Raw genomic sequence first — 27,247 nt, forward strand, 5'->3', positions numbered from 1 at the left:
TTACATAACAAGTAAGCAAGTTATAGATTTGATAAAGGATTATTGGTGACAGCAGAAATGTCTTGCCAATGTTGGAACTGTAGTGATAAGTTCTGCTACATTTATGTTGAGTCACAGCTAAGCCTCAAGAGTGCACTATGACTATAGACTTGTTAAGAAAGAGTATGAACTGTACTTTGGTTGTAAGATCGGTAAAAAGACAAGGCCTGGGCTCCTCATGTTTATTATACAAGAGCTTAGAGCGAACTAATGTTGCTGTTTTTGCTGCTAGAAATAAGAAATCAACTAAAATACCCCAATATGCCTTAAGCCACGAGATCAATGTCACAAGACAACAATTTGCCAGTACCAAAGCAACCAGAGAAATGGAGCTTAGCTGGAACAAAGTTGCTGCAGTGCACAAGCCAGGCATGGACATTGACAACGACTAAGATTTTGAATGGTGTATGTCTGGTGAGCCTCATCTTAGAATATAGTCAGAAATAAATACGTTGGTCAGGGATTTAGGGTTGTCAAAATCAAAAGCAGTTCAAGACTGCAAGGATGGTGTTTGCTATCATCGGGTATGAAAACGTAGTACTTTAAAAGCTGCCAAAATCATTTAACAAATTTCCCTGCACAGATTGAAAATCTTGTTTTCTGTACTGACATTTAATGCTTGTTCACTGCTTTGAGTTGTAAGTATGACCCACTAGAATGGGGTCTCTTTATTGATTTATGCACTGCATACATGAAGCATTTGCAAATATGGAACTGTTGTTGAAGCACATCTAGTACACAAAGTATAACTGGGATATCTGTGGAGATCTAAAAGTAGACACCCTCTGCTGCTTGGAATGCAGCTAGGATATACCAAGAATTGGACAGTGGTACAAGAGAGTTGTGCTAAAAAGAAATGGCTACTCTGAAAGAGTTGGTTCCAGGGCTAAAAAATGTGGCCCATGAACCACTTGTTGAGCCAACAAAGATACTTTTGCCTCCACTGCACATAAAACAAACTGAGGGGAAAAAAAGTGAAAACATTTCACAAGGAAGGTGAAAGTTTTAGTTATTTGAGAGAGATGTTTCTAATAAGTGATGCCAATATTAAGGTAGGCATTTTTGTTGGTCCACAGATCAGATAAGTCGTCAATGACTGTCTGTAGATCTGCTAGTAGGACCACAGAAAAAAAGTCTGGAAATCATTCAAGGATGTTGTTGAAAACTTTCTTTTTTCAGTAACAGAGCACCAAACTACATTCAGCTGGTTGATGAACTTCTTACAACATACAAGACCACGAAGTGAAAAGTGTGACTGAAGATTCGTTTTTTTGCATTCACATATGGAGTTCTTTGCCAAAAATCCATTTGCAGTCAGTGTTGAACATGATAACAGGTTTTATCAGGACACTGCCACAATGCAAAAAGGGTATCAAGATAACTAGAATCCATCAATGATGGCTGACTGACACTGCAGTGGACACCGAGTACAAACAAAAATCAGCAGGGCACTTTCAGGCCTGTTAAACTAGAAGCGTGTTGGAAACACTATGCAATTAAAAAACCTTCTAGTCATTAAAAGTACATTTTATGTTTCTCAAGGTTCCTGTGTAATGCAATCATTCCGAAATATAATTTGTGTTTAGATTGAAGGGGTCCCTCATAATCACCAAAAGCTTTTCAGGAATCAATACTTTTGAAAACAAATTGTTGTCCAGTGTTACCTCATCTCTCTCCTGGAAACTAATGTATATTAACAACAGCTTTTGGCTACCCAAAATGAATAGACATGAAATATTTGTACAATGGCAAGAATTTATTTTTCCTTCTCCTGTGCAGTGCCAACTTTAAAAGGTGTAAAGCTTTATAACAATGTATTACATTCTTGCCACACAAGAACAGCCTTTAAAAAGCAAGAGATGTGAAAGCACACATTAATCTATGCACTGCAAAGTAGACTGAAGTAGAAGTAGACTAAGCTTAAATATATAGCAGAAGCAAGATTAAGCTCTACATAAAAAGGCTCAAGATATAAACATTCTGCCAGCATAAAAGGGAATTAAAGGATACCTGCAGGCAAAATGCATAACTGAATGAAATACATAAAACGTAAAGATACTTACCTGTGCTTTTTGGTTATTTTGGAAGTACATTTAGAATGGAAACAAATGATCCACAATACTTTCACTATGTAGCAGAAAAAGATTCCTGTCTTTGCCATCATACAAGACAGATACAGTCTCCTGCGCTCGAGTGCTATGTTAAAGGGACGGCTGTTCTGCTGGCTTCTAGGATCTTGCTGCCCTCTCAGGACGATGGGTATCCATATAGACTGAAAACATAGAAAACAACAGAAGGTGCGCCCTTCTCTTGTTTTCTATATTTTGCCATCATACAGTTCCTATCTAGTCATAACTTGGTTTAGCACTATAAAGGATGCATTTTGATTGTGAGGAAAGTTCAAGTAATACTGAATCTCACACAAACAAAAGTGCACATAACCAATTCTTTTGTAAGGTAGGTATTTGGGGGTCTTACTTTTTGTAAGGTAGGTATTTGGGAGCCTTACTTTTTGTAAGGTAGGTATTTGGGGGTCTTACTTTTTTGTAAGGTAGGTATTTGGGGGTCTTACTTTTTGTAAGGTAGGTATTTGGGGGTCTTACTTTTTGTAAGGTAGGTATTTGGGGGGTCTTACTTTTTGTAAGGTAGGTATTTGGGGGCCTTACTTTTTGTAAGGTAGGTGTTTGGGGGTCTTACTTTTTTGTAAGGTAGGTATTTGGGGGGTCTTACTTTTTGTAAGGTAGGTATTTGGGGGTCTTACTTTTTGTAAGGTAGGTATTTGGGGGTCTTACTTTTTGTAAGGTAGGTATTTGGGGGCCTTACTTTTTGTAAGGTAGGTGTTTGGGGGTCTTACTTTTTGTAAGGTAGGTATTTGGAGGTCTTACTTTTTTAAGGTAGGTATTTGGAGGTCTTACTTTTTTTAAGGTAGGTATTTGGGGGTCTTACTTTTTTTGTAAGGTAGGTATTTGGGGGTCTTACTTTTTTGTAAGGTAGGTATTTGGGAGCCTTACTTTTTGTAAGGTAGGTATTTGGAGGTCTTACTTTTTGGAAGGTAGGTATTTGGAGGTCTTACTTTTTGTAAGGTAGGTATTCGGGGGTCTTACTTTTTGTAAGGTATGTATTTGGGGGTCTTACGTTTCCTTTTAGATATAGATTGCTAATAAAGAGTGCCTTTTTTCAAATAATTAATTCCTTTTTACAGAGTAAAGTAATAGTTTGTATACAGCAATCTCAAATGTTATTCAAGTGAGGAGTTTAAACAAACTCAAATAGTTTTCTTTAGATAAAACAACAGTTTTAGGATAGAAGGGTCCCATAAAAATACAGAGCATGTATTGAAAGTATAATAAAACACTGCAGTACAGGAAGAATTAATATGTTACAAGATCCAGACATATACAGTGAAATACGCGTAATACGAGATGAAATACGCTGCAATGGTAAGCTGCTATTTAGCATATTGCAACAAATCCTAAAATAGAGCTGTGATCGTGAAGTGCTAAAGGCTGGTGAAATCCAACAAGAGCAAGAGACGAGAGGAAGCGGCTGAAGTGTTCATCTTGAATACTTAAGCTCTCTGTTCTGATTGCAGCCTCACTTCCTCGCACTGACTGTGTGACCTTTTATCAACCTGGCATTTTAACCCAGTTATACAGCAAGCTCTAACTAGAAGGCAAGGCAAAATCTGTTTTCTCTAAAAATAGGCTGTACATCCCTGTATTTACAAACAGGCCAATCACTTGCAGTTTCCATATGCTAGCATTTAACCACTTGCCGACCGCCGCACGACTATCTACGTCGGCGGTCAGCCCCTCACAGGCAAACTAACGTAGGGCTACGTTGCTTGCTTGTGAGGGTCTAGGGAGCGAGCGCGCGCCCCCGGGGGCGCGCTCCCGCTCCCGCGTGGTCACGGACCCCCCCGCGCGTGTGACCAGCGGACCCGATGTCCGCCGGTCACTCGGCGATCGGCGGGGGAGAGGGAGAATGTCAGGCAGCTTGTGTAAACAAACTGCCTGTCATTCTCCTCGCTGCAAAGACACTGATAAAACGGATCTGGTATGTAGATCCGTTGATCAGTGTCCTTACAGCTAGAGCCACAGCCAATCACAGTAGAAACCACGCCCCTAGGGACACACACAGCCCCTCCCTTCCAAATAAAGTTAACCCCTTCACTACCAGTGTATTTTTACAGTAACAGTGCATATGTATAGCACTGATTACTGTAGAAATGTCACTGGTAACCCCAAAAGTGTCAAAAATGTCAGTCAAGGGTCCGATCTGTCCGCCGCAATGTCGCAGTACCGCAAAAAAAATTGCAGATCGCCGCCATTACGCGTTAAAAAAAAAACAACAAAAATGACAAAAATCTTTCCCTTTGTTAGTAAACGCGATAACTTTTGCGCAAACCAATCAAAATACGCTTGCGATTTTTTTTACCAAACATAGGTAGCATAAAACAAATTGGCCGAAAATTTTTAAAAATTTTGATTTTTACATTTTTTTTTGGGGGAATTTCATATAAAAAAATGTGAAAAATATTGCTATTTTTGCAAAATTGACGCTCTTTTTTTGTTTATAGCGCGTGATCAAAAAAATCGCACAGGTGATCAAATACCACCAAAAGAAAGCTCTGTTTGTGGGAAAAAAAGGACGTCAAATTCGTTTAGGTACAGCGTCGCACGACCGCGCAATTGTGCGTTAAATTCACGCAGTGCCGAATCGCAAAATACCCCCTGGTCGGAATGGGGGTAAAATCTTCCGGGGCTTAAGTGGTTAAAACCGCCAAACAAACCCTAGAATAGCTATATGATGGTATATCTGATTTCTTCACTGGTGACCAACACTGAAATGCTCTTATACTGACATTTTTAAAATTGTAAATTTGTGGGAAAATGGAAAGCATGCATTACAGAACGTCAGCATTGGTCTTTAGTCATTCCGGTTTGTGTTTAACCACTTGACCTCAGAGATTTATCCCCTTCAGGATCAGGCCATTTTTTGCGATACTGCACTGCGTTAATTTAACCACTTTACCTCCGCTCACTGTGCCTCTACTGCGGCACAGTGGCTTGTTATCGTCCAGCGACGTAGACCTACGTCGCTGGACTCCTCCCCCTGTAGGCGGCGCTCCCGCTGTTTTCATTCACAGCGGGAGTCGGGCCAGGGGAGGAGCGGCGGCGATCGCCGCTGCTCTTCCCTGATCGTCGGGGAATCTAGTTTGGAGATCCGCCCGCCTGTGTAAACAGAGCGGGCGGATCTCCTAAGTGACAGGGAGTGACAGATCGGAGTGTTCAGCATAGCTGAACATCCGATCTGTCCCTGACTCACTCAGTCACCTCCCCCCCCACACGTCAGTAAGCACCAGGCATAAACAAACAAACAAAATTTATGTCCTTTTTTTCCCCACAAAGCTTTCTTTTGGTGGTATTTGATCAAACCTGCGGTTTTTTTAATTTTTTGCCCTATAAACAAAAAAAGCGACAATTTTGAAAAAAAAAAAAAAAAAAACAATATTTTTTACTTTCTGCTATGAAATAAATCCAATAAAAAAAATGGAATAAATCACATTTCTTGATAAATTTAGGCCAATATGTATTCTGTTACATATCTTTGGTTAAAAAAAAAAGTCCCAAAAGGCATATATTGATTGGTTTGCGCTAAAGTTATAGTGTCTACAAAAAATTGTGTTTGTGTGTATATATATATATATATATAGTGGGATTTTTATTTAATGGCAGCGATCTTATAGCAGGACTACAATATTGAGGTGGGCATTCGGACACTGACACTTTTTGGGAAGCATTGATACTAATACAGTGATCATTGCTAAAAATGTGCACCGTCACTGTACTAATGACACTGGCTGGGAAGGTGTTAAACATCCAGGGCAATCAAAGGGTTAAATATGTGCCTAGCCAGTGTTTATGTGTAGTATGTTAGGTGCATTCACTAGGGGAAATAATATATTTTATTCTCTGCTTTGTGGGGTAAGAAAAACTGTTTCTTCCCCACGGACAGGGCTCTGCCTCATTTGTGTGTGAATTCATGACGATTGCCAGGTGCCGGCCAATGGATTACCACTGGCGCCTGGTGATCGTCATAAATTTACACTTGGCTGGGTCACTAGCAGCGTGCGTGCCCCTTACCCGGAAGTGTCAGATCACGTACTAAGTATGTGATCTGGCACAGTCGAGTCACCTTGCCGCAGTATATGTATGTTATATGGTCGGCAAGCAGTTAACAAAAATAAAGCAAAATACATTTCTAATGAACTCCTGACAAAGATAATGCTAGAGATTTTTAAATTAAATTCTAAATAAAAATTGATGACGAATGAACGCTTTAAAGTTCCATTCACATAGCCTGAAGCACCGGAGCACAATTAGTAAAACCATATGTGCTTCTCTATGTGACCCGCATATCTGCTCTTTCCACTGCCACTAGAGACATTTACTTTACCTCATGTTTTCTATTAGATGTATTTCTTTAGCTGTCCTAGTCATGCCTGGTGACAAATGCACAACCTTTCTTGTTAACCAAGAAAATAACAAAAGGGCAACTCCATGCTATAGGACAGTGCTGTAAATTAATAAAGTTTACTGTACAAAGCACTAACAAATTACTCAGAGCTTTACATAACACATAGAACCATACACATCAGTTCATGTTCCCTCAGAATCTCACCCAGCCAATACTAGGACGGAGCTTTACAGAACACATAGAACCATACACATCAGTTTATGTTCCCTCAGAATATCACCCAGCCAATACTAGGAGGGAGCTTTACAGAACACATAGAACCATACACATCAGTTCATGTTCCCTCAGAATCTCACCCAGCTAATACTAGGAGGGAGCTTTACAGAACACATAGAACCATACACATCAGTTCATGTTCCCTCAGAATCTCACCCAGCAAATTCTGGGAGGGAGCTTTACAAAGCACATAGAACCATACACATCAGTTCATGTTCCCTTAGAATCTCACCCAGCCAATACTAGGAGGGAGCTTTACAGAACACATAGAACCATAAACATCAGTTCATGTTCCCTCAGAATCTCACCCAACCAATACTAGGGGGGAGCTTTACAGAACACATAGAACCATACACATCAGTTCATGTTCCCTCAGAATCTCACCCAGCCAATACTAGGGGGGAGCTTTACAGAGCACATAGAACCATTCACATCAGTTCATGTTCCCTTAGAATCTCACCCAGCCAATACTAGGAGGGAGCTTTACAGAACACATAGAACCATACACATCAGTTCATGTTCCCTCAGAATCTCACCCAGCCAATACTAGGGGGGAGCTTTACAGAGCACATAGAACCATTCACATCAGTTCATGTTCCCTCACAATCTCATCCAGCCAATTCTGGGAGGGAGCTTTAACAAACACATAGAACCATACACATTAGTTCATGTTCCCTCACAATCTCACCCAGCCAATTCTGGGAGGGAGCTTTGCAGAACATATAGAACCATACACATCAGTTCATCTTCCCTCAGAATCTCACCCAGCCAATACTAGGAGGGAGCTTTACAGAACACATAGAACCATACACCTCAGTTCATGTTCCCTCAGAATCTCACCCAGCCAATTCTGGGAGGGAGCTTTACAGAACACATAGAACTATACACATCAGTGATGTTCATGTTCCCTCCGAATTTCACTCAGGCCAATTCTGGAAGAGAACTACTTTTCTTTTTTTTTTTTTAATCTTTTTCTTTTCTTATAACACATAAAACAGAACAAGTACATTTGGTTCGCATTGCAGGAATCATAACACCATAGAAAACATAGCAAAATACCCACGCAAGGGTCTGGAAGTTCATCATGCGACTTAGTTCCAGCAAAGAAAGGCAACAAATTAAAAATGGCAGTACAATACGAAAACTGGCAACACAATACGAAAACCGGCAAAACAACAAAAGCAGGAGCCATGAATTGGTGAGCTCTCCTCAATTTAGCCTTTTGGTTTAGGTAGGGCGTTTGCCATTCTGGCCCGAGGGAAGAGGGGGCCAAGCCCCTTTTCTCATCCTGTATAATCGGTCATGGCAATAGAGGAGTCCGCCAACCAACTAGCCCATACTTTATCATGTTTCTTGGGGCAGCCTCTATGTACATATGTGGCTTTATAAAGAGGTATCACAACGTTTACCAGTTTTTAGAAGGGAACCACTTAAAGGGCTCATGCACACTGTATGCAATTTATATTTCTTTCTTCCTAGAGGAGACTAACCGCAGCAAAAATGCATTAAAAAGACACGTTTTGCATTGGTGTCAATGCGTGTAAACGTGTGTTCCCTCGTGTGGCGTTAATACATTCTATTGGCTAGAATTCTGCCCATTAGAATGCATTAACGTGGAAACGTGCCTAGCGTTAATACTCACTAAAGTGCATTAAAGAGCTGTTGAGCATTTTTATGTGCAAAAGCTTCTCTCCAAAACGCACAAGTGATGGTATTTTATTTCTGCCTGTAAACTCCCCTGCCACTAAAATACTGAAAAAGCCTATAGTGTACATGTGAACATAGGCTAACATGGAGAGGAGTTAACAGGCAGAGAAAAAAAAGCTCAAACGTCTGAAGAAGCAGCTTTTTTGAGCTGAGCTGAACTGTGCATTAGGCCTAAATCAGTATTAAACTCAAAAGCAAACACTGATTATATTGCAGCTTACCAATTTCTTAGATGAGATGGCTGCATTATTTTTCTTTAGCTTTCTTTCTTCTAGTTTTATCTAGTGAACTGGCCAGCAAGTCTGTTCTTTTTCAAAAAAAGCAAGCTCTCCTGCAGATCTAGCACTTAGGGGGATGAGACAAACAATTCAACACTGACGGAGTTGCTTACAATGATCAGTTTTATGTAAAATCTTTATCCCAAAAAGGGAAACAACGGTTTGCTGTAACTACTTATAAAGTGTTAGCTGGAGTTTTGCTTTAAAGCAGATTTCTACCCAAAAGCAGAAGTTCCGCTTTAAGGAATCCTCACCACCTTACATGCCAAATTGACAAATTATTTGGGAAGGGCAGCGGGTACCTAGTTTTGACAGGTACCCAGCTTCCACTTCCACTCGAAGCGTCGCAGCGCCCGGATCGGAGGTTCTCCTTTCCCCCCACCTCCCTGCAATCTTCTGGGGCACGTCACAGGTCCCAGAAGATTGCCCGGCGATTGCTCACGCATGCGCAGTGCACACCTAGCTGTCACAGCTGGGTTCCCACACTTGTGACGCCGGCGCGGGGGAGAGAACCAAGGCTTTGGGCGTCCGCATCGCTAGGTCGTGGGACAGGTGAGTGTGTGTTTATTAAAAGTCAGCAGCTACACTCTTTGTAGCTGCCAACTTTTAATAAACACAAAACCGACTGGAACATCGACTTAATGTGTTATTGTATGTAAATTTACTAATATAGCTGACAATCCCCTAGACTTACAATGCTGCTGTACCCACTGTGCTCACTCATTACAAAGTATGCAAAGTAACTTCAGCTGCTTGTACTGAATTAACTAAAGGCAACTTATGATTATACATTTTTTTCTTCATATGTGCCATCTGAATTACCCAGGTTGCCTACAGGCACATTACCCTGAATGTGCCCGATCTTTTCTGAATTGCCCAGGTTTGTAACAAGTTTAGTTTAACTACATATACATATAAATGTGTGTATACAGTGATAAGCCATAACTTTATGAGTACTGACAGGTTAGGTGAATAACACTGATTATCTTGTTACAATGGCATTGGTAGGATAGCAAGTATACATGTTGTCCATAAAGTCGATGTATTGAAAGCAGAAAAAATTGACATCACACTTTGTTGTGTATGGGGCTGCTTAGCTACAGATTAGTCAGGGTGTCAATGCTGACCTGTGTGTCCACTGCCAAAAGTGCATACAATGGTCATGTGAGCATCAGAACTGGGCCACAGAGCAATGGAAGAAGGTGGCCTGGTCTGATGAATCAGGTTTTCTTTTACATCTATTGGATGGCCGGGTGTGTGTGTGCATCCCATACTTGGTGATGAGATGGCACGTGGATGCAGTATGGAAAGAAGGCAAGATGTCAGAGGCAGTGTGATGCATTGGGCAATCTTGGGTTTTGTCATTCATGTGGATGTTATTAGACACATACCGCCTACCTAAACATTGTTGCTGATCAATTCCCCTCCCCCCCTTTTATGGAAAAAGTATTCCTTGATGGCAGTGGCAATTTTTCAGCAGGATAATGCTCCCTGCCACACTGCAAAAATGGTTCAAGAATGGTTTGAAGAACACAACAAAGAATTTGAGGTGTTGACTTTGCTTCCAAATTCTCCAGATCTTAATCCATCAAGCATCTTTGGTATGTGCTGAAAAAACAAGTCCGATGCATGGTGGCCCCATATCCATGCCTTGATGGGTCAGGGCTGTTTTGGCAGCAAATGGAGGACCTACTCAATATTAGTTGGGCGGATAAAGTCAGGGATGATCTGTGTGTATACATACCATTCCATATACCATTCTTGCTCACTTTGTATTTTTGTTTGCATTAAAAAATGTTTAATAAGTACAGGTTTGAAAAAATGCAGAAAACATCATTTTATCAGACACTTGGAGAAACATAAAATTCAAGAAAGTGTTTTCAGCACAATTGCGACTAGGAAATCTAAACAATTTCTGATAAACACAATTTCAAGCCCTTCTTTGTGCTACAGGGGAGTACTTGTTTCATATTCACAATCCAATGCCGTGTTCTATTCATTAGTGAAAAGTGCTATACTTTATTCAGGATGCAGAGCTCAGCCGGAATATAACAATGCGGGAAACTTGAGAATTACAATACCAATGCAGAAATTGCTGGCTAACCATTCTGCTAACATTGACAGCTCGGGAGTTAAGTTGGAACTCAGGGTGCTATTAAAGAATATACAATGCCTAGTCATTCTTCAGGCCAACACTTGTGAAATGGATGTTCAGAAAAAGCACTGAACACAAATTCATATGTATGGTGGTAGCACATAAAACTTTCTCTGCATGTATAGTCAAGGATTTGTTACTTTTATTTAAACCAACTGTACTCTCAATTGTGGATAATAAATTATTGTCACTTTAATTTTTATCAACATTTTAAACATAATATTTACTGAATAAAACTAAATAACAGGTTTTAAATAACACCTAACACCATACAGACTAAAAGTGACTCCACAACGGTTACATTTTGCTTAGATCAGCAACATTTACCAAGAACTCTTTAGAGAAAGTGCATCCCTGACTGGTTTTAAATTAAATGGGATAGATACAGAATCTCACAAAGGTGAGTACCCCCCTCACATTTTTGTAAATATTTTATTATAGCCTTTCATGTGACAACACTGAAGAAATTACACTTTGCTACAATGTAAAGTCGTGAGTGTACAGCTTGTATAATAGTGTAAATTTGTTGTCCCCTCAAAATGACTCAACACACAGCCATTAACCACTTCCAAACCGCCCGCCGCAGTTTTACGTCCGTATTTTGACGTTAAATACCGGTGGTATGGCAGCAGATAGCTGCCAGAACCCCGGTATTTTCTTACAGGGCGGGCAGTCCTCTTTCACATAAAAGTGGTCCCATCGGACCACTTTTATGAGCTGTGAGAGACGTGCCCCCCCCCCCCCGCCCCTTCCTGGTGGTTTTCCCCACTTACCGGAGCCATCGGTAGTGGGGAAAACGATCCGCTTGAACAGCAGGCTCAAACCGACAATCCCATCACCATGACCATAAAGGGGTTGTCGGTCCGAGCCTGCTCTTCGTGCGTAGGTGATTGACGTCATCACCTGCGCCTTTACTGTCTCCATTCAGCCACACACCGATGCACACTGCATCACACCATCTCCCGGATCACACGCTGTTCAGACCATCATCCCAGCTGAGGTGCTGGTGTCTGTACTCTACGGTATCACGGCTCTGCAGGATCTGGCAGCTGTGGGGCAAGTACACAGGCTCAGCCTGACACTCCCAACACTTGTCATCCAGTATTATATTATTTGATGTCTATCGTTTTATCCAATAAACTGTTTTAACTTGGATGTTCCTGGTGTGGAGCCTTTACTTAGGATATCTTCACTTGCATTCTTATCATCATTTATATTCCTATTATCATTGTACATGATAGCCTAAACCAGAAGCGTTTCCTTTTCCACAATTGCTATATCGATTATACTCTGACCCCAGGAGTCTAAGGAACAGCTGAGGTACTAACACAGGCATCTTCTATATATTGGACTATACTGGGCGCCTGTTCCTCCCTTGTTGTTTCCACTCAGAACAGACCTCACCATGGTCAACCAGAAAAGTTGAGTGCAGGTGCATATCCAGAGGTTGTCTTTGGGAAATATACGTATGTGTACTGCGAGCATTGCTGCAGAGGTTGAAGGGGTCAGCCTGTCAGTGCTCATACGCCGCACACTGCATCAAATTGGTCTGCATGACTGTTATCCCAGAAGGAAGCCTCTTCTAAAGATGATGCAAACGAAAGCCCGCAAACAGTTTGCTGAAGACAAGCAGACTAAGAACATAGATTACTGGAAATTAATTGGTTCAGATGTGTGTTTTGCCTAAAGTCAAGCATGGTGGTGGGAGTGTCATGGTCTGGGGCTGCTTGAGTGCCGTCGGCACTGGGGAGCTACAGTTCGTTGAGGGAACCATGAATGCCAACATTTACTGTTATATACTGAAGCAGAGCATGATCCCCCTCCCTTCAGAGACTGGGCTGCAGGGCAGTAATCCAACATGATAACAACCCCAAACACACCTCCAAGACAACCACTGCCTTGCTAAAGAAGCTGAGGGTAAAGGTGATGGACTGGCCACGCATGTCTTGAGACCTAAACTCTATTGAGCATCTGTGGGGCATCCTCAAACGGAAGGTGGAGGAGAGCAAGGTCTCTAACATCCACCAGCTTTGTGATGTTGTAATAGAGGAGTGGAGGAGGACTTCAGTAGCAACCTGTGAAGCTCTGGTAAACTCCATGCCCAAGAGGGTTAAGGCAGTGCGGGAAAATTATGGTGGCCACATAAAATATTGACACTTTGGGCCCATATTGGACATTTTCACTTAAGGGTGTACTCACTTTTGTTGCCCACGGTTTAGACATTAATGGCTGTGTGTTAAGTTATTTTGAGGAGACAGCAAATGTACACTGTTATACAAGCTGTACACTCACTACTTTACACTGTAGCAAAGTGTAATTTCTTCAGTGTACTCACATGAAAAGATATAATGAAATATTTACAAAAATGTGAGGGGCGTACTCATTTTTGTGAGATACTATAGGTATGCACTATATAGATAATTGGAAACATTGATGATCTAACAAATCAAATCCAAAAAAAATCTAAACTTTTGAAAGGCCAGCTTAAAGTGTAACTGTGCTGTGGAGAAGCTGTGGGTGGCTTGCCATAATCTGCAAGTATGTCTAGCACATTAGGGAAGACATTATTGCCACTCTATCCTTTTCTCTTGCAGCCCATAGATAAGTGTTTGTTCAACCAGTAAATTGAACAGAATAAAAAATAAACTTGATGTGGTTGAGGAAAACTCCCACTGAGGTATTGTATTCTGACAGCGAGCAGACTTCCTCACCGTCAAAATGCACTGATCAGCATTGCCGGCTATAGCTGTCAGTGCTGATCAAGTTAAAAAAAAAGTCTGACAGGGCAGTCGTACGAAACTGATCGGTAGATTGACTTATATACAAGCAGCCTGCCCATACATGAATCAAAATTTGCCTAGTCCTTCCTGACTTCGTCAAATTTCGATCTATGTATGGCTGGCTTAAGTGTCCTCTTTCTTTATCCATTAGACATCTTGTGAAGATGCAAATCCTTCCTATCTTACAGGTGTTCCAGAGTGTACACTGTGTCATGGTTGCTCTGCAAGCAGTGTACAGTGTAAAAAACAATTGTCAGACTAGACTAATAAATATAATATTATCTATGCAGAACTATATTCAAAAGAAAAAGCTAAAGGATATAATTTTTAATAGAAAAAACGTTATTAGTCTAGTATATATATATATATATATATTTATATATATATAATATAATATAAACAATTTAAGTGTAAAGATTAAACCAACCAGAGCATTTCCACTTTAAAATTGGGATGATACCTAATTTACACTTCTTACATGTCTCTATTACCATAACAAAAATATTTTAAAATTGCAGCTTACTTTTTTAGAGATTTTTTCTGCATTCACAGCAAGGAAAAATTTCACTTTGTTCTCTTTGTTATGATGGGGCTGGGAAGCTGTGTTTGCCATAATTAACCATATCTATACTGTGTACTGTGCAGGCAGATTTATTCTCATCACTTGAACTAGATTTTGAACACTGTCTGAACAGAAAGTTAAAGGTTTAGGAGCTAGGCTTCTCCATTGTATGTTAATAAGAACTGGACCTAGCCAGTCCCAACGCAGTAATTGGGACAGATTATGCTGAGCTAGCCGAGAAATGCTTGCAGTCAGCCATGACACCTTCTCCTCAAAAACAATAAATATGCTGTATGAATGGTAACACATACCAAATATATAGTGGGGTCTTCTCAAATTTTACTGCAAAAGTGGAAATACACAAGTCTCTTTCAGCTTGCGCCAAATATATATATATATATATACATACACTGTATATACATACACACATGCAATCTAAAATTGGAAAGCCAGAAATCAACATGGCAAAATTGTGCAACATGGCAAAATTGTGCTACAGGTGAAAGTATACACTACATTACCTATACTACTGTATATTCTATGGATGTGTTTCATACCAGGAAAAGCCATTTGATTTTATTACTCTGATTTCTCTAATAAAAGTAAACCTCTGAATGGTTGTTGTGGGTTATAACACTTTGCACAGCATAGTTTTTCACAATACTTTATTAAAAAAAAGGCTGATTGCCTTGACTAGTCATTCAAAAGTCAAATATTAGCTGTTACAGCTAATGTAAAATTAACACGTCTCAAAGCAATGCCCCAACTATGCTGGAAACAGATTTTACTTTCTATACTAAAGTCTATCCCTGTACTCCATACTCCCACTATGGTAATGGTTCATACTCTTAAGAAAACAGGTGGCACCATTCACATCAATAATTTAAGTCAAATGCTGCCAAGCACACCAAGGTTTCCAATGGTGCAAACCAAATTTATTTAATAAAGTCTAACATTAATATGGAATAAATTCTACTCGCATTATTGAAAACTTTAGTTTGATGGCTGACTAGCTTTATATAAAATACATGTTGGCACAAACATAATTTGAATCTCAAAACTAAAACAACAGCTAGAGAATGCATGTTCCATGTGAGAACAGTAACAGCAACAAAATGAGGTCTGCAAAACAAATATAAGGATAATCAACAAGGACTTACCTTGCCGTACTGTTCGAAATATTGCTTTACATCTTCTACTACTGTATTTGCGGATAATCCCCCTACGAATATTTTCTTTGTTCTTGTGACCATCTACATGGGATGACAAAAGAGACATGCTCTAATCAGATTATTTGAAACTACAAAGTGGGACAAAAATAACATCCAGATAGAAACTGTTAATCCTGTTAATTAATTTGATGCATCCATGGAAGGAATTTACAGCTCAGAAAAAAATGTGCGAGGAGAGAGAGATAAATAAGACCTATAGGACTCATTCACACAATCTTTTACAATAGTAAAATCCAAAAGGCTGTGAACTATTGATCATTTTAATAGACACCCAAGGTTTATAATGAAATTCTTAGCTCTGATTAAACCCAAGAACATAATGAATGTCGGGGTTTATGTCTAAATTTGCTAATGCTCCTATGTGACCTGGACTGTTCCCTCAAACACAATGCAACAAAGTTTAGTTGCATTTTAATCATATGTGAATCATGCTGTAATACGTACAACAAAATGTAATCAAACCTAATTTGTTCAAAAGATAGCATCAAAAAATGCTTTTGTAGAGTTTACCACTGGTGAAAACCACACGTTAAAAAATCAGGTAATGCATAGAGGCAGCTGTAGTTACACACCTTGACTTTTCCTTTAACAATTTAGAACAATATAGCTTGGCCACTTTTGAGCCACGCTATCCGTGCTTTACCATAATCAGTGGACTCACTCACAATGAAAAATGCAGAAGTCAAGATTTGCCAATATTAGCTATATTCTGGGCTTGGTAACTTCCACAGATTCATGTTTGTTTCATCATAGACTCACTTTGAATTGTTGAGGTTTTTTTTTTTTTTTAGATGGGCTTATTTTAACAGAAGTGGTCAAAAAAAAAAAAAAACAATATTCATCAGCATCTATGAGCTTTGCTGATAAAACACAGATCAGTAATGGCAAGGGATACAAGCAAACTTCCCAGTTTATTTTTTATTAAAAATGGTCTGCTTTCAAACCAAAATCGTGGCATACAGAGACAAGTTTGGAGTAAAGCTGGTCATACATTCGAATTTTGACTGCTTCAGAGGAATTAGCCAAATGTCTAGCAGTGAATGTCCCTGTCAGCTCAATAAAGGTCAGTTATTCAATAGACTTTGTCCAAAGAAAACAGAACAAAAATTGTCAGCTGAAAAACACCTGCAACTAATGAGCAACAATTTTTTTTCAAAAGTTTAGCTTCCTGAAAATATGATAGATACGTTCAAACTGAACACACATATAATTTCAAAATGACTGTATCATAGGAATTGTGAGAAACATAAGATTAACATTGAATGACTATAATGTATTTTACTGCATAATGTTTCTGACACACTGCATGCGTTTAACAGGGCTAAAAGTGTTTTGCTGCAGAGTTTTGTTTTTGTATCTTGCTGCAGTTTCCAAAAATATTCAGCTACCATTGATGGATTCCAGTTGCCCTGACTCCATTTTCCCTATGTGGCAATGTCCTGGTGAAACCTGTTACTCTGGTCGTCTCTGACTGTGTTGCACTTCATGGTCTTGCATGCTTTAAGAAGTTTGTCAAGCAGCTGAATGTAGTTTGGTGCTCTGTAGTTACCCAGAAAATTCTCAATAACATCATTAAATGTTTGAGGCAATTTTCTCTGGCCCCACTAGCAAATCTTTAAACCACTTGTCATTGATGATGTAGTTTCTGATTTGTAGACTAACATGCTTTTCCTAATGTTGGCATCAGCTATTCTTAGAAAAGTTATCTAAAATAACTAAAACCTTTGATTTCCTTGTTTATTGCTTCCACAAATGTTTTCATCAGTCCAAATTTTATGTGAAGCAGAGGCAAAAAATTATGTGTTGAGGTCAACAAATGGTTCATGTGCTGTGTTTTTCTGTCCTGGAACCAAATTCTTTTGGAGTAGCCATTTCTTTTTAATGTCCTAATCATTTTCACTGTTCTTGCCTAGCTGGTGCATTGCAACACCTTTGTCTATTTTGTCCATTTTTCTGGTGGCATCAGTACTGGCAGATTGTTGTCATGTGGCATTGGTTTCATGGCTGAAGGCAGAAAGGGTATTCATTTTGTTTTCCCTTTTCTTTTTTACCAGCAATATTAGACAGAAGTAACAGTTTGTCACCTGATTATTCTATTCTTGCCATATTACTGGAACAGCAAACAGCATGGACTTCAGAGTTCCTCTAAGCCAAGCTCTAAGATCGACAGTACAACCTGCACAAGACATTTGAGGAGCCCAGGCCTTGTCTAGATCAGCACTCTTACAACCAACATACAATACAGTTCATATGCTTTCTTAACAAGTCCAGTTATGGTACATCTTTGAGGCTTAAACGTGTACCACAAACATAGCATGATGCATCATGGCTGTTACTTTAATGGTGAACCCTTTCTTCTGTCACCAATCGTCCTTTTGCTAGTCTATACCTGGCCTACTTGTTATGTAAATAACATGTATGCAACTAATTCTATGCCTTGAAACAGTCGCTTCAAAATACATAGAAACTGATAATGAAATGCATCTGTGCATGCAAACTGTTTTTATAATCTTTGTGAGCAGAATCCATCCAGCCTAAGCATGCCTAGGCATGCTGAAACTGTACAAGTTTCACAAATCTTATGCAATATGTCCTGAGTGCCTGTCTGGACATGCATGAGCTACACAAAGCATCCTGTAACGCAAGTGAAAATTAGTAAACCTAAAAAATGTATAGAAAGAAAATTTAAAAAGCACACGATTCCTATAAAACAGAATGTGATGGGTTAAATTACTGGTTATTTTTGCAGCCAAAAATCTATATGATACACAAAAAGTGCTAAGGAAGTAAAATTTTTGATGTCCATTGCAATCAACTACATGCACTGTTCAGGTATTTTGACAACCAGAGCTAGTGGCTGTCAGAATACCATGGCCTGACAGGTGGAATTCATCAATTCATGCTGCTGGTGTGGATGGTGTGGTACTAGGGCTTTTTATGCCCGTTTTGGGACTATGTCACTGCACTGGAAAAATGCAGGTCTCTGCAAGGGCACACGGAAAAATTGTTTTTCTATGTGCCCTGTTCACATTAGAAAGCTGGTAGCAGGTGCTGAGTATTGCTGTGCTGCAGAATGTATGCAGATTTCCGCATCGCTCTGCAGCTCTCTCTCTCTCTGTTCCTGCAATTCTTTGCATCATGACTGAACATCAATCCATATAAACAAATGAAATTTCACTTTAAACATTTAAAAAAAAAGTTGAGAAAAAAAAAATAGGTAAACAGTGCATACTTGTGTCCCTCGTTGTCAGCAGGTGTAAAGGAGCTCTTAAAAGCAGTATTAAACCCATAAACAAAAATGTATTAAATTGCAGCTCATTAATTCTTAGATGTGGTGGCTGCATTTATTTATTTTTCGGAGATTTTTCCACTGGTGACATGGCCAGTACATGTTTTTTTTTTTTTTTTTTTCAGCTTACTTTAACACACCAAGCTGTCCAGACAATGTAGCATTTAGACCTCATGCACATTGGATGTTTTACAGCTGCTGTCAGACGTTTTTTTCTGCAGCCAGTAAACTCCCCAGCATGTTATCCTATGTGTCCATGCACACATAGGCTGTTATCAGCAGTTTTTGGCAGGGGCGTTTTTTGGCTGGAAAAAACCCAGAACTAGTGAATTTTAAGAGGAGTTTTTCAGCTGTAAAAACACTCTAACTCTGACAAAAGCTTAAAAACAATGAAATACACCAAAAATGCCTATTTAGCGTTTATCAATGCTTTTGAGCCATAAGCTTTTGTGGGAGTATAGTTTTGCTAAAAAAAAAAAAAAGCTAAAAAAATCTGCAGCTGAAAAACATTACTGCAAAAAAGCTGAAAAACTCCTTCTACAGCTACAGCTTTCTACTGACATTTTGATAACTTTCAGTGTGCATGAGGCCTTAGAGATTTGAGACAAACCATGTAAGAGCCAATCCACACTAGCGAGACTTGTCAGCCTGACAAGTCACGCTCCCTCGCGGTCCATTGACCGCTACAGGACCCGTTCTAATAGGAGCGACACAAGTCGCTCCGACTTAGAAAAAGGGTCCTGTACTACTTCGGGGCAACCTCGGAGCGACTTGCATAGACTTCCATTATGTGAAGTCCATGCAAGTCGCTCCGAAGTCGTGGTGCATGGCAATGCACAAGTCGCCCCCGAAGTAGAACAGAGTCGTGTCGCCTTAGTGTGAACCGACTCTAACACTGATAGGAGTGCTTGCAGTGGTCAGTTTTTATTATTTTATGTAAATCATTGATACTAAAAAAAAAAAAAATGCTTTGCTGTAACTGCTTATGAAGTTATAGCTGAAGTGCAGCTTCAATTTGTTAGACAAGTCTATTTAAATCTACTACTTTCTTCAGAGTGCAGACACCCTTAGGTCCCTTTCACATGGGCTTTTCCTGACAGGCGGACCTGATTGGATGCTCAACGCATCCCTATGGAGCAGCGAATGTCAGCGGTGACATCTCTGCTGACACCTGCTGCTATCTGATCCTGTCCGTGAAATCCAGACAGATGGAAACCCTGTTTTCCATCCGTCTGGAGGATCAGGTTGGATAGGATCAGATGAAAACCGACAGGCAGTCCGTTTTCATCTGATCTCCCATAGAGGAGAGCGGGGATCTGACAGGTCTGTCTCTGCAAAGTAAGTGGAGACGGACCTGTCATCTGCCTGCTCAGTGGGAATCGGCTGATCGATCCCCAATGAAAAAAAATGTCCGCTGGGTGGCAAGCCTGTGTGAAAGGACCGTTAGGGTCTTTTCACATAAGTTGTCCAATCAGGTCCGCTTGTCAGTTTTTCAGGTGGACCTGATCAGACCCTGCACTCTCCACTATGGAGCAGCAGAGGTCAGTGGACACATGCCCGCTGACACCCGCCACCATCCGATCCGATCCTGCCACCAAAAACCAGATGGATGGTGGTCCTATTTTCCACCCGTCTGGCGTGTCAGATGGAAACGGACAGGTGGTCTGTTTCCATCTGATTTTCCATAGAGGAAAGCGAGGCTGTGTCCATGTCTACTTTGCACAGTGAGCCGGGCAAGCGTAATCCGTAACACTTAGGCGCCCGCGTGAAAGGACCCTTAGACAGGAAATGTGTTGTTGGCAGGTTCATCAAACAGATGTTCTTGAAACTAAAAATTTCCAGCAAAATTTTACTAGTATATGGTCAGCATCAGTACATTCTTTTGTTTAGCTGTGAAACTAACAATCCTTGCATTTGATAAAATTACATGCCAACAATACTAAAGTAGATGCTCCTCTAAAATGAAACCTTAAAATAAAACAAACTTGTGAAAAAAAAATGTATTGCTTGATGTAGCAGTTATTTGTCGAAAGACTATGAAGGACTATTAGGATATTATAAAGGACTATTTGGATATTATAAACCAAATGTTGAGCAGCCCACAAAAGGTTATATCAGCCCGCAGATCAATTGGCATTCCCCAACTTTCCAGACAGTCAGTCCGGACACAACTTTTTGCATTAGAAAAAGTTTAAAAATTGAACAGCCTCAAAAAGTAAATTGAGGCAGGAAAAGCATGAGTGAAAAAGTTAAGAAAGATGGCAATTTAAATTGCAATTAATATATTTCAATCAATTTCAGTCAGTCTTGATTGGAAAATGTTCAGTACAGACAATCAGATAATTAATCAACTGGACCATAAGCATTTGGCTGAGCTCAACGGACTGAAAACACAGGCCAATTCTGTTGGCATTTATGACAAAGTTTAAAAAAACTCAGCTACAAATGAAAAGGCAAATAAGAGCCCGAATACTGAAATGCATGTCCACCAAAGAAACCATGAAAACATAGTCTGATCACGTAGCTCCTGTGAGAAAATGTATTCTTCTTTGCTGGCTAAGTGACGTTTAATTGTTACTTTATAATTTATTGCACGGTTCGTTGAGTACAAAAAGACTTGCCCAGCCTTCACTCTGTGAAACGTGCACAAACACTGGAGTGATGAAATTGTAAGGCAGTAGGTAATAGCGTTGACTGGGGAAGAAGTGTTGATAAGAAAGGTTGTTTTCAGATTTCTGCCCGGCTGTTGATTTGTTTGTGTGTGTGGCATTCTAGGCACTAGAGACTAAAATATCAGCTGTCTTTTCTATCCCAAAGATCGAGCATCTGGAGAAGGAGGGACAAAGACCCACGTTCCCTTCTTCGGGTGTCAATGGTAGGTCAGAATTGCAGGACAACCAATGCATATGCAAAGCTTTCATTTTCACATGCAAATTAAGTCTATTCTTATTTTAAACAGAACTACTATATGTAAATGTTCTTGATGCATATGTATTGCTTAGAATTTTGCAAGCGTGACCAGGTTCAGAGATCTTATAGTCCAGTTAGCTCGTTGTTCTACCAGGTGAAGAATCGATTGTTTAACCAGTTCCATATTATACACGGTCTCTCCCTGACTTGATGTGTAAAATCATATCTATCCCTGCATTGTTCATGTGAGCACAATAATACAATCTGAAGACTGAATGCAAAGCTTTTTGCCAAGATACAGAAGGCTCAGTCCAAAACTGCATTTTTGATCTTCATGGGTTGATCAAAATTGTCTGGCTGGATCATTTTAATAATATTTAAAATGGTTGTAAAATCTGAAGTTTTTTTTACCTTCATGTATTCTATGCATGAAGGTAAAAAAAACCTTCTGTGTGCAGCTCCCCGCTCAGCCCCCCTAATACTTACCTGAGCCCCATCCAGCAATGTGCACAAGAACCGAGGCTCCCGATGATGTCAATCACAGCCAGTGAAGCGGGAGCAGGGGGCGTGGCTGAGCTGTGTTCTCTGTGTTTTATGGACACAGAGAGCCGGCTAGGGAGCAAGCATGTACAAGTGCCCCCACAGCAAGCGGCTTCCTATGGGGGAACTCCGGTAGAGGGAGGGGCCCAGAGCATCAGCGGGGGACCCAAGAAGTGGAGGATTGGGGCTGCTCTGTGCAAAACCACTGCACAGAACAGGTATGACATGTTAATTTTTTTTAAATAACATTTTTTCCTTTACAATCACGTTCATTCACCATTCCCTTTTGGGTTCCCTGTGTGCTTTGGAGCTATGACATCATAAAACTAAGAAGACTTTTATTTGCAACTTCTACAATGTAGAAAACAAAGGAAAACTGGATAAGACAGATTCAGATTATGGACATTCAATTATTTTCATATTAACAAATTAGTAAATGAGCTTTAAAACAAGTTTTCAGTGACCTCTGAATCAGCAGGTACTGTGGATAAATTCATCCACAAAGTTCACACCAGAGACACTGCAAGAGCCATAACCCTGCCCCTGATAACTAATTAAGATGGTTTAAAGCCCATCAGATATGGAGGTCCATTTCTCTATCCAAAGCAAAAAACAAACATTTTAATTAACAAAGATATTTTAAAGGACAGGAGAGTGCTGGCCACTTAGTAGCCATGTGTGCAATAAAACACAGCGGGAATCATCATTTATGGAGAGCATAACCACAAGTCAAGGCTCTACAACTCATAAATATAAAGATACATATAGTTCAATTCATTACAGATGACTTAAATTGGCTGTAAACCTCTGAAAAGAAAAATGAACAAACCATTTTAATCTATAGTGCGTACTAGCCTTAATCCAAAACATCTAGTGTAGATCCCATCTGATCTCTCCTCCATCTGCTATCTGCATGAATCACTTCTAACAGTCCAAGTCGACACCAAACAGGTGATTGACAGCCTCAGCTGTGCATGTTTCCCTATGAGTGCTCGTAGACGGGGGGGAGGGGGTTGTCAATACACCAACCCAATGGGTTGAACAAAAACAAACGTCCTGTGTGTATCCAGCATAATTTGGTGTTCGAATCTTAATACCCATCTAATCAGAAAAAAGAATGGACCTTCCAGGCTCGTCACTCTTGTTCTTCATCACTGATGTGGCTGCCACCAGAATTTCTACACCAGATATGTTCAATCTGTGTGACTGTGCATGTCTATGTCAACTCAATGATAGAGTGGCAGTTGGATATTTTGACACAGATTTTCTATCTAACTTGGCACCTTGGTAAATCTTGACATATATAAATAATAATTTATTAATATGAGAGAGTTTTAAGCCTAACAGCCAACACATCTAAGGCTATGCAGTTGTATCTATTTGTCATTTGTACGAATGTCATTTAACATATTGGTAACGTTTGAGTCTTTGCTGACAATGAATAGAAGTCCCTTGAGCCATTGCTGTTTCCAGTCCTTTACCTAACCTTAGTTTCTGAAAATGTACATACACTTGAGGCTGTAATGTATATTTGCTATGCTCTACTCTCAGGAGCTATGCATGCCCTTCAGTCTAATTCCAATCTCGACTTTCATTTCAACCAAGTTTGATGGTTAGTTTCTTTGGAAAAGACTATTTGCATTGCAAATTTCTTAAATTAATTTTACTTGAGAAGGAGCTAATTGCATATAAACTGAAATGTTTCTCAACATATCTATATATTAGGTGGAGCATTAAGGCTTGTTTACTTAATCATAAGCTTGGTATTCCATCATTTTTACACCCAGGTCCTACAAATTCAGATATAATTGAAACAAAATCATATCAAGTCTTATGTGGCACTGAACACCATATTGTGTTTCATGTCCAGCCTCTGTTATCATACTCATTAGACTGCAATAATTAATTTAATGAGAAAAGTGATTTTTAACAAGATTCCACTTCAATAGAATAGTGGATTATGCAGTCAAAACAACAGTGCTTTGGATAATTTTATTTTATTTTTCAAAAATTACAAACCTAACACCCTTTTAACAATACCTTACTATTGGATCATGGGCACAGAGCCTCTGATTTTTGTAAGAATAAAAACCTAAAGTTATTATAACACATACATATCCAGGAAAACAAAGTTAAAGTGTATGTTATCCCAACATTTCATAATTCTGATATGTGTCCATGTACCATGTACTTGTATGAAAATGTGACCTGTTCTCTTTTTATTGCTTCTTGTGTGTGACATATGATGTAATCCTGTCAATCCATCTGCTTTCCTATTTCAAACTGATCATGTGAAAGCACATTCACCCCAGCACGGTCAGTTTTCTTCTTTGCATTCTACTTGGGAGCCTGCCTGTACTTCAGTGGTTCGACTTGTGGTGACACACCCCCTTTCACATCTCCTCAATGGGAAAGGTCACTCTACTGCTGTTTTAATGCCTCCTGTCGACACATCTTCCTGCAATCCCCATCCCTTGGCTCTCTAATTTTCTTTTGCAGCGGGGAACAGGGTTATGTGTGTGTGTGTGTGTGTATATATATATTTTAGGGATAGACCGATATGTTTTTTTTTAGGGCCCATACCGATATATTGGTCACAACGTATCAGTATCGGGCGATATGGGCCGATATTTTGTACATCCTATGTCAGGGTCCAAGACTAGTCTTCTCCTCCTACAACCATTAGGTGGTGATGCTCATGTAAGGGTAAAATTATGTCACATAGCTACACCATTTCAGAGTCGGTATTGAGTGGTTGCCGGACGGAGTGGTATCATCCGGGTATCACGTACGGCAAGTGGGTGAGAGATACCGATCTGTCAGCAGATCTGGTAATGTGGAATTGCTTATATCTTTTGTACATATGTGAGTGGGATATGCAATAAAATTTGTAAATGGAATTATGCTATGCGACATCATTTTACCCTTACATGAGCAAAATTTGGAATATCGGTAATATTGGCTAGTTCCGGGGCCGATACAGATATATCGGCAAAAGTGAATTATCGGCCCTCCGATAATCGGGAGAAAAGGAGAAAAGCCTAAATAAAGAAAACGAATGCAGCCATCACAATCAAATACTGGTAAACTGCAATAAATTATATATATATATATATATATATATATATATATATATATATATATATATATTTATTTATTTATTTTTTTGGGTTTGGGCTACTATTGACTTTGAAATGGTGTAGCTATTTTTTTAATCTCTTATACTTAATCAAGTTAGATGCGGATTTACTACTACCAAGAAATGTGCCTCCTACTGTTCAAATTCTTGTGTATCACAATCAAAATTGAGTCCCTCAGGCTCTTTTTAAAGGAAATGTTTAGCAAGAAAATATATAGCTTCCTCCTGCTAACCTATCCACTGAAATATGCTAGCTGTCTCACTCAAGACATTCAAATATGTTTTTGAGTCTCTGACCCAGATAAAGTATACAGAACAATAGTTCTAGGGTTGGGATAGTCAGCTAACTAGAGCTGTTTTTTTCTGTTCCTGTTCAGTGGTTTACAGCAACGTCTATAACAGAGCTGAGGGCTGTGTGAAGTATGAATCCCCTATATTACAATAGATACTTAGACATCAAATCTAGTATGTACAACAGCACAAACCTACTCCTGGCTGTGGATAAAGTCAAGTTTTTCAATAGGCCCCCTAAGCATAGATTCCACCCTTCCCATCCATTGTAGCACCTTATTCATAGAAGATTTAGTTGCCCCAAGCATGGCCACCAAAAACATAGAAGCATGCCAGGGTGGGGGGAAGCATTATAACCACAGTATATCTGTGCCTGGAATCTGTCAACTTCTCCCTACCTTGGGATTTTGGGAAATGCAGTCCCAGATTGTTGGTGCTTTATAATTACCTTTAATAAAAAAAAAAAAATGCTTTTCATCCTCCTACCTATGCTTTGTATTGAGAGAATAACTGTGAACCTAAAAACATTAGTAACATAAATTAGTTCAATGAATAACTAAGATCAGGCATAGTTTGGCAGAGCCAGGAAGACTATAAAATAGAATAACACTATTCTTGCCTTATACTGTACAGTGTCTACAGTCTGAGATCCCCCCCAAAACAAAAAAAAAAAAAAAGAGAGAGAGAGAATAGAAACATAATAGGATACATTTTGGCTCAGCACAGAAAGAAGTCATTGCGGAAGTAAAGCTCATCCTATGGATATGGACCTGTGATAGAGGGAAATTCTGTCCTAAAGCACAAACAACACTGACAAATGTGTGTGTGTTTTTGTGTGTGCACGTTATTTGTGCTGTGAAAATAAACTGCATGTGAGGTTACGATACTGCACTCCATCAATGTGATGGGGAAAATGAAGCACTTCTTTATTGAAGTGGCACTGGAATAATGGCTATGCATCTGTGTTAGAAGTTCTGTCAAAAACAGCCTGTGCTGCTTGGAAACAAGAAGAGTGCCGGGCAGATCTGAGCCTCCTAACAGGTCAGTCCAAAACTCAATCTCTCTGGGAGATTAAACAAATTAAAGCGGAACAACACTATCTTAGCACCACAAACCAAAAGCGCTATTTAATTCATTTTTAATATTCAAAGCAAACTTATCCATCCAACCATGTCTTCATGCTTTATTTTTATGAAAAACGCCCCTAGCTTTTTCTAGGCCATTCTGAGTAAGGGCAGATGATTCATGTAAGATTTACTTCCTGGAACAGATCTGCCCTTAGCTCACACAGGCAGGAGGGTGTGCTTAGCTGAGAAAACTCCTCCTCCCCTCCTGAAGACACCTGGGATGTGCGACATCATTTGCATAGGCACTGAAACTAGGAAGTAACTAAAGAAATGCACAAAACAATTTAAATCAAGTATATATGATATACTTTCCTATTTATTTACCAATGCAAGCAGCATTAGGATGCATTAGGATGCAAATGTTGATTGGGAAAGTTAAGTTCCTCTTTAAATGCTGCTTACATGCTTTCTAAACCTTTATGTATTTTTTGTTTGTATAAAA

General features: G+C 39.6%; 1 protein-coding gene across 8 annotated transcripts in view; it reads right to left on the reverse strand.

The window, feature by feature from the left end:
• The window catches only part of MSI2 (musashi RNA binding protein 2), a 945,687-nt gene that overhangs the window by 669,320 nt on the left and 249,120 nt on the right, over positions 1-27,247 (reverse strand). For all 8 annotated transcript variants that reach the window (XM_082244675.1, XM_082244672.1, XM_082244671.1 and 5 more), the window contains one exon: positions 15,438-15,530. In XM_082244675.1, coding sequence (XP_082100801.1) covers positions 15,438-15,530 — 93 coding nt within the window. The remainder of the gene's footprint in view (positions 1-15,437; positions 15,531-27,247) is intronic.

The sequence above is a fragment of the Pelophylax lessonae genome, assembly GCF_965119305.1.
Source record: "Pelophylax lessonae genome assembly, chromosome: 2".
Classification (NCBI taxonomy): Eukaryota; Metazoa; Chordata; class Amphibia; order Anura; family Ranidae; genus Pelophylax; species Pelophylax lessonae.